The sequence below is a fragment of the Sinocyclocheilus anshuiensis genome, unplaced genomic scaffold (genome assembly GCF_001515605.1).
Source record: "Sinocyclocheilus anshuiensis isolate Anshui unplaced genomic scaffold, SAMN03320099.WGS_v1.1 scaffold272, whole genome shotgun sequence".
NCBI lineage: Eukaryota > Metazoa > Chordata > Actinopteri > Cypriniformes > Cyprinidae > Sinocyclocheilus > Sinocyclocheilus anshuiensis.
Genome location: NW_015554117.1, coordinates 373,864 through 383,274, shown reverse-complemented (window position 1 = coordinate 383,274; position 9,411 = coordinate 373,864). Strand labels below are relative to the sequence as shown.

At 34.8% G+C, this 9,411-nt stretch overlaps 1 protein-coding gene across 1 annotated transcript in view; it reads right to left on the bottom strand.

Moving 5' to 3' along the window:
• The window catches only part of fat3a (FAT atypical cadherin 3a), an 89,836-nt gene that overhangs the window by 66,406 nt on the left and 14,019 nt on the right, over positions 1–9,411 (bottom strand). Inside the window, exons 2-3 of the mRNA XM_016462347.1 lie at positions 3,879–3,997; positions 3,587–3,785 (exon numbers count right to left, since the gene is read on the bottom strand). Coding sequence (XP_016317833.1) covers positions 3,587–3,785; positions 3,879–3,997 — 318 coding nt within the window. The remainder of the gene's footprint in view (positions 1–3,586; positions 3,786–3,878; positions 3,998–9,411) is intronic.

Here is a 9,411-nt window from a genome sequence, read left to right as displayed (position 1 = left end):
ATATTTATATATCAAATGTCAATATATTTATAAATTTATATAAATTATTTAGCAGCTTTTCATTGCAGAATTTCATCTTCACAGATACTTAATATCATCCTATTATTCTGTGTGAATTGCAACATTAAAATAAATAAATAAATATCAACACTATTTTTTAAAAAGAAAAATTATGTAAAAGACATTTCATGACCGGTAAGAAATATTTATGGACATTACATCTCAATTCACCCGCTACTGGCAGTTGTGACAAAAACATCATTTTGGCACACATTTATTCATCCATCTATCCATACATATATTTACCTATTCAATCAACTATCCATTTTTTCATCTGAATCAGGAGCAAAATGATGCTTAGGGAGCATGTAGAAACGGCTCAGGAGTTTAGAAAGTGTGTTCAGAAGGCTGTAATGTTTAGGGAGAATGGAGGAGTGTGTCAGTAAACTTTGGGGTGAATACCAGATTTATGCTCGTATTGTTCAGGGAGCGTGTGTAAACTGTTCAGTTCTGCATTTGTTTGGAGATGCACTAGGGAGAACAGACTCTGAACTTAAATAAGCTTAAATACGCTTCCAACTGGTGCAACTTCCCATTGCTGTGTACAAACCAGACTGTCTACATGTATTCATCACTGTACATAAGCCACAGAATACATTGAATCCATAGAGGACTTGTGTTGTGGAACAGCAACAGTAGGCTTTTGATTAATAGTACATGATCTTACTTCAGTTTAATTCAAAATTATATGTAATAAGACCATTTTGTAATAAGACTCTGCTCATTTTTTTTACTGTAATATTTACTAAAATGATTTCAAATCTGCTCTTATATCTATTGATTTATGGAATATGCAAATTATTAAAATCATCCTTTTTATTAGCATTAATATAATATCATATAAAAAAATAAACCACCACCACCAACATAAAAAATTAAATAAAACAATGAATAATGATGATGGTGATGATAATAATAATAATAATAATTATTATTATTATTATTAAACAATAGCAAAATTAAAAATGAAACAATGATAATAATAAAATGTAATTATCATTTTTAATTTATATTTTATTATGTTGTTATTTTTTGTTTATTTCTTATATTATATTAATGCTAATAAAAATATTATATGTTATTAGTTAACCTAACAGCAAAATAACAAGAACAACAACAACAATAATAATAATAATTATTATTATTATTATTTAATAATATAAATATTGCTTGCATATTCTGTAAATTATAATCAATGTGATGATAATAACAACAATAATATTATTATCATAATTATTAATAACAATAACAACAACAATACTAAACACTTTTTTTTTTAAATTTTTTTATGTGGGGTTGGTTGGCATGTTGGCATGTTGCAGTTTCTTTGTTATACTTTTGAAAGGATGCAGTGAATGTAATTATTTTGCACCAAGCTAAGATGTTTTTATTCTTTTCCTGTACTGGCCTTTTATTTGTTGCCTGAATTCAGTATTGATACCAGAGGCTTTCTGGCATTGATCAACTGAGTTGTTTAGGGTTTGTGTATAAACTCCTCTGTTACAAACACATCTGCAAAACCAACAAAGTGTACAAGCAACGTCCCCCATGACAGTGAAGAAATCTTTCAGAAGCATGTGTAAACTATCATAAGAGACCTCACATTTCTCAATGCAGGGATCAGACTACAACTTTAACTGTCCCAGCAGATGTGTTAGGCTGTCGAGGGAGCATACAAACAAGAAGTGCAGTGGAGTCTAGAGAGTCTTGTGAAAGAACTAAAGATGTTTTGTTTTGGAGTCACCTTCACAAAAAGCTGCAGTGCATCATCAAAATACCCTCAAAACATCTGCCGCCAACCATGCTGACTACACAGTACACACACTTTCAAAAAACACACACCCTGGCTCTGTTTTCTCAGAAATGTGTCAATAAATAAACATTTCCTTGCGGCACGCACAAACTTTAGTGACTCAAAGATGTCATTAATTAAACACACACACACACACACACACACACACACACATAACAAGGTCTGAATTTACAAAGCTGTGCATCATGTTCTTCCTACGGAGTACGCTTGAAAAGAAACATTATGAAAATCAACTTGGCTATCTCAGAAACATCAATTTCAACTCTGCTTTATAGGAGAATAATAAAATGACCCCTGCGTTCACCTCTAAAGTCATCTTTACTGTACTGCTCAATACTTCCCTCAATAGTTCCCTCCTCATATGTACTTTATTTAAACCTGGAATTGAATGAAGTTTCCTGAGAGCGGTAATTTTATCTCTCTCTGTGCGCTAGGCATATTTGACTCGGCATCAATAATTCATGTAATTTATATACATAAACAGGCAAACAAGTTTCCAAATAAAAGCCCAACAAACAGAGCTGCAGTGTGTGTGCCAGATAGATGGTGATGTATAATCGTCTCTGTTACACACATACATTTAAACATGATGAGGCTGAAAGGCCTTTCTCATGATGCTGACAGGTGAGAGCAGAGGCCAGGCCTGCATCCGTCTGATTAACATTTAAACTGCTTTCAACATAAACAAATACACGACTGAAACCAAGCAGTACACACTTCTGCAAGAGAGAGAGAGAGCGATAGATAGAACGATAGAATGATAGAACGATAGATAGATAGATAGATAGATAGATAGAACAACAGACAGAGACAGATAGAATGATAGAATGATAGAATGATAGAGCGATAGATAGATAGAACAACAGACAGACAGATAGAATGATAGAACACACACACACACACACACACACACACACACACACACACAAACAGTCAAAAGTCTGCAGAAAATTGGTGTGTTGTGAGTTTTTCTGGAAATACCGTTTATGAAAACAGACTTATTGCATCAAACCTCACAACACTTTCTGATCTTTCTCTCTGGCTGCTTCCATTTTGCCGTTGCCTTCCGTCTTTCTGACAGCTTGACCTTTTGTGACCTTTACAAAGTTTTTAATTAGGATCGGCGCTTCCTGCTGATATGCACTATGGGGCGTGTGGCTGGAGGGAAGGGCCTGTGGCTATGAAATTAATCTGTCAATCAAAGGCAAAACCATATCACCAGCCAATCAGCAGCCAGGATTTACAGTAGGCTCAGACGATGATGTCATAATGCGGAGAGCAGCGACAGACCTTAAGAACTCACACACCCAGATGTGCATATTTAAATAAGTGCATTTAAATACTAAATAAGCAGAATTAATTAATGCATGGGAAGGAATAATTAGCTTTATCTACACCACAGACTTACAATACGCTCATACAAAAAAAAAAAACCCAAAAGGTATTACCATGCTTTTTCAGACATACCATGGTAAATCACAGTATATAGATAGTTATAGATAGAATGATGGTTGGATGGACAGAATGATAGAACGATAGATAGATATAGGTATATGTATATTATAATAATTTAATACCATGGTTTCACCATCTGATACCATCACTGTACCATGGTACTTTTAAAGGGACACACATATAAACTCAACTTATTAAAACTGACATTAATTTATTCTATCTATCACACAGATACAGTTTGATGGACAGGACACTGACCGGTGCGCGGGTTGATGCTGAAGAAGTTCTGCGGGTTGCCGCTGGAGATCCGGAATGACAGGCGGGGCTCAGTTGCCGTGGCGTCAGGGTCCTGCGCCTGGATCTGAATGACTGACTGATCCTTTGGGGAATTTTCCAGAATGGTGGCATGATACATCGGTTCAGACGTGAGGGGAGCATTATCATTAACATCCTCAACCTGTTAAATCACACACGGAAAATATATAAAATAAACATTTCATACAAGAACCACAATTTCACAAAATCTCACATAGGATACACACTTATTTACCTGTATGTACACTTGCAGTGCCGCTGACTGCGGTACCACTCCCAGATCAGTGGCGTACACTGTCAGCCAACAGGAGTCCTGCGTCTCTCGGTCCAACAGATCTGTAGTGTAGATGACACCTGCAAAATAAAATTGATAAAAATGTCAAAACATCACAAGCTGAATATTTTAATTCCAGTGAAACAGCAGAGATGATCATTTAGTTTCAATGCTAACAGGTAATGCATTCTACACTGAGACTGACAAACTCAGCAATAATTACAGACAAAAAGCAGAAACATTAAAGCTGAGGTGTGTAAACTGTTTTATTGTTAAAACACTGTCTCAGATTAATATGCTTAGTGAGAAATTTGTCAGTTGTTTTTCTTGAAAAGTGTGCGGCGCTATCAAAACATTGCTGTTTGAGTATAACACGGCAACAATGGCTTAGCAATGGCATGAGTTTGGGCGGGGCTTCCTGCTCGGCTGGCCAATGGCGAGTGGTCTGGAAACCTGTTTGAAAACAGTCATTATTTATCACAGCAGTTCTGTGGTGATGCGGCATCTTTAAAAAAAATCTGTGTTTTTCTGTGATAATACAGCAGCACACAGGTTGTGGTAAATTTAGATCAATAAGGAGGTCACTTCCATAAGTCATGTAACAGAAACACAGCAGAAGAAAACACAACCCTCAGGCTAAAGACAAAATAAAACCTGAACCTCTGACCTCAACAACAGCCTGACATTTTCAATCGTTCCATGCAACCGTAAACTGAGGTCTTCAGTCTTGGGGACAAAAAATGTAATTATGTCCATTGTCAGAACATAAAAAAACAAAACAAAAAAAAAGCAAGTTCATCTCAGGCACAGATTTGCCTCAAAAAGCTAGACTTTTGCTCTGGCGGGACTGTTGAGCTAGATCTTATCCAAATAAAAAGTCTATAAAAAAAGTTAAGTAAAAAATTAAAATAAAATTAAGTAAATAGAAAGTAAATAAATCTTTATAAAATATAAATAATATATAATAATAGAGAATTATAACTATTTTCCCCCCATAATTTCTGTATAATTTCTATGCACTTTTACAGGCATCTGTGTTTTGCCAGAAACTACGGTTACCATGGTAAATTTTCTGCAAGGGAACTAGAATCAGACTTGAATCAGGTAAAGGAATCAGATCAGCTTTCGCTGTATTGAAAAACAGCCTGAGCTTTTGTGTGTGTGTGTGTGTGTGTGTGTGTGTGATACATCAATAATTCAGTCTGTTAGCCTGTAGGATTCATAAAATCCTTTATTTCATTGTGCTAGAGTGAGAGCACACGTAATATATTCGGAACACCAGCAGAACTGCCTGAGGAATCGCAAAATGAGAGTAGACAATGGAAAAAAAATAGATACGAAGAGAGACAGAGAGTGTATTCTATTCTCTGAGGTAATAGAAACTCACTTTAGCCAATCAGAGACAGATTGGAAGTCCAGCCCTGACAAACCAGAGTCATCTCACACTATTACCACCAACCACAGCGGCTCATTCAACCAGATTACACACACACACACACTCACTTTTATAAAAAGCTATTTATAACTATAAATTAATTTTATATTTAGTAGTTACAATTTGTTATATTTGTTATAACCACAACTCAATTAAATATTTTTTAATAAAAAACAATTATTGTAGGGATTAACATTAAAATAATAAAACTAATAATAAAAATGCATTTTAATAATATATTATTAACCTTCCCCACAGACATATATTGTTTTATATAAAGCTAATTATAATTATTATAGAAAAACCAAAACTCAAACCCCACAATTCCTTTTTTTTGTTTTTATAAAATTTTTTAATTAACATTAAAATAATAAAATATTCTAATAATATAATACATTTCAATACTATATTCTTCAAAAAGTGGAGACTCCATAGATATCTATCGTTTTTTTATACAGCTAATTATAATTACTATAATTACAATATTACTATATATATTTTATGCATTAATAATTGCTTTCCAAATTGGAGGTTGTGTCAAATTTAGCTCACTTTTGTGTATAATTTTGTCACCAGTCTACAGCTAAGCAGTCACACACAGTCCTGGTTGGAAGCTGATATTTCTGCAAGAGCTGAGCGAGCAGATAGGAAAAGCAGAGAGAGAGAAAGCGAGCGCAAATAAACGAGTGGAAATGGGGAGATTATTTAGCTTTTTCATCGGTTTTTGTGTTCCTGCTGTCTGACCTAGATAAGAACGATATGAGTCAATGAAAGAGTGCCAGCCGGATGGCATGAGGCGTGCACGTGTGTGTGTGCAAATATGTGTGCTAGTAATGCTGTTCACTGGCATAATCTCTGTGATCAATTATTAATGAGCGCCCAATTATCTACATCCTGCCTTTCCCAGCATCCTCTTACTGTAATTCAGGGTGTGTAAGTGAGATAGTCCGGCCCATTAAATATGAAGGCCTCTTATAGATTCATTAAGAACAGAATACAAATTAGTCTCGTGAAAGAGCGAAGTGTTTAGGATGAGAGGAAATGTGAGGGTTTTCTGCATGTTTATGTAATCTCTCTTCCAATCTTTGATCTTTGACTAATCTTTGGTTTAATAATTGATCCTGGTGCTTTCAAGACATGGCACACACATTATTTGGTATTACAAACATGTTGTGTGTCAAAGCTCTGCTTCCCTGCACAGTTATACATTCGTTTTGAAATCGTCTCTTAAAGAGACAAGAGCACTCAAAAATATAAATTCTGACATTTCATCCAAAAATGAAAAATTATTTACTCGCCCTCATTTTGTTCCAAACACCTATGACTTTCTTTTCTTCTGTGTAAACCAAAGGAGATGTTTTGCAGAATGTCCTGGCTGCTTCTTTCCAGACAATGAAAATGGATGGGGACTGGAGCCGTCGACTCCAATAGTGACAAAAACACTCTCTAAATGTAGTTCATACGGCTTATGCACTTTATTACAAGTCTTCTCCAGTCATAAAATAAATGTGTGTGAGGAACAGACTTAAATTCTTCCTGTAGATGTCACACTTCATTTACATTTGTGTAAATGTGATGCATCAAGATGCATAATTTGAAGTTGGACAATGATTTTCAAAAAATCATGTATTAAACTGTTGTTTGATTCTCATGCAAAGCTACTGTATGGCTTCAGAAGACTTAGAATGTGGTGAATGAGTCATATGTACTACTTTCAAAGAGATATTTGGTTATTTTTGGAGCTTGACAGGCCAAGTCCCCATTCACTTCCATTGTTTGATAAAAAGCAGCCTGGATAAATCTTTGTTTCACAAAAGAAAGGAACTCGTACACGTTTGGAATGACATAATAGTTAGTAGTACACTATCATTCAAAAGTTTGGGGTCAGTAAGATTTTTTTTATTTTTAAGAAATTAATAAATTAATTCTGCGTTAAACTGATCAGAAGTGACAGTAAAATGTTTAAAAGTGTTATATAAAAAGATTTATATTTCAAATAAATGCTGTTCTTTTGAACTTTCTATTCATCAAATAATCCTCACAAAGATTCTGCAAAGATATCAAGCAGCACACCTGTTTTCAATATTAATAATCATAAGAAATGTTTTATTGAGCAGCAAATCAGCATATTAGAATGATTTCTGAAGGATCATGTGACACTGAAGACTGGAGTAATGATGCTGAAAATTCAGATTTGCATCACAGGAATCAATGATAGAAAACAGTTATTTTAAATTGTAATAATATTCCACAATATTACATTTTTTCTGTATTTTGATCACATAAATGCAGGCTTGGTGAGAATAAATGGCTTCTTTCAAAAACCTTTAAAAAAAATATCACTGACTCCAAACTTTTGAACGGAAGTGCAAATGTTGACAGAATGTTAATTTTTGGCTTAGTCTTCAGATGCGTGCATTAAATTGTGCATTAACATTGGACCCACGAGGGCAAAGAACAATCCAAACACTTTTGTAATTTCAGCAGTGTAATTACAAATACATCTGTAGTGATTAGAAACAGGGCGTTGTGATACTGCGTGTGTTTAGTGGCACATCATAGGCTACTTCATTCAGGAACGTTTTTCCAGGCCGTAACCTAGCAACCTGAATGAAGTACGAATAACAGATCCCAAAACTGTCAAAAGTGTCTCTCCATCAAAAACACGCAACGGCAAACACACACATGAATCCTGATGCACTAAATCAATAGCCTTTATTTAAAGCAAATTTAAATGAGCCAATTAACACTTTAGCAGAATGTATATGGTGTGTGTAGAAGGTGTTATCTGTCAGTGTGTGTTAGACACTTGTGTAAGCCTGTGAGTGAGACACAAGCGTAGGTGGCACATTCACTGTCTGGGTAAAGCAGCTTGTGTGTGTGTACGACAAAAAAGGAAATTCACAGATTCAGTCATTTCAAAATATCCCTGTGGTTTTAAAGGAGGGTGTTAAGAAAGTGATGACAGGGAGCAGACTTTACTATCTCCTAAACACAACCTCACAACACACTAAAAAGCCGCCCAGCTCTGGAGAAAACCGCCCAACACAATGTACCAACCACAGGCGCCTGGGAAACTCTAAACCACAGAACGCAATTACACAATATCACAATTACATAACACAGCCTACAGTTTGATAGAAACTCAAAACTCAAGACTCAAAGTCAAGTCAAACTGACAGCCTCAGAATTAGAGATACTTAAAGGATCTAATACACTTTTTAGTCTTTTAATTAGGGTTTCTTTATGTTTTTAAGCCAATTACAACCATAGTTTAGACTTAAACATGGTCTTTTTTCTATAATACTTGACTTGTATACACTACTGTTCAAAACTGTTTTTAAAACTCACCAAAGCTGCATTTATTTGATCAAAAATGCAGTAAAATTGTGAAATATTATTTCAATTTAAAATAGCCATCAAAATATCCCTGTGGTTTTAAAGGAGGGTGTTAAGAAAGTGATGACAGGGAGCAGACTTTACTATCTCCTAAACACAACCTCACAACACACTAAAAAGCCGCCCAGCTCTGGAGAAAACCGCCCAACACAATGTACCAACCACAGGCGCCTGGGAAACTCTAAACCACAGAACGCAATTACACAATATCACAATTACATAACACAGCCTACAGTTTGATAGAAACTCAAAACTCAAGACTCAAAGTCAAGTCAAACTGACAGCCTCAGAATTAGAGATACTTAAAGGATCTAATACACTTTTTAGTCTTTTAATTAGGGTTTCTTTATGTTTTTAAGCCAATTACAACCATAGTTTAGACTTAAACATGGTCTTTTTTCTATAATACTTGACTTGTATACACTACTGTTCAAAACTGTTTTTAAAACTCACCAAAGCTGCATTTATTTGATAAAAAATGCAGTAAAATTGTGAAATATTATTTCAATTTAAAATAACCATTTTCTATTTGAATATATTTTAAAGTGGTCATGTGATGCGATTTCATGTTTTCCTTTGTCTTTGGAGTGTTAAAGGGATACTCCACCCCAAAATGAAAATTTTGTCATTAATCACTTACCCCCATGTCGTTCCAAACCC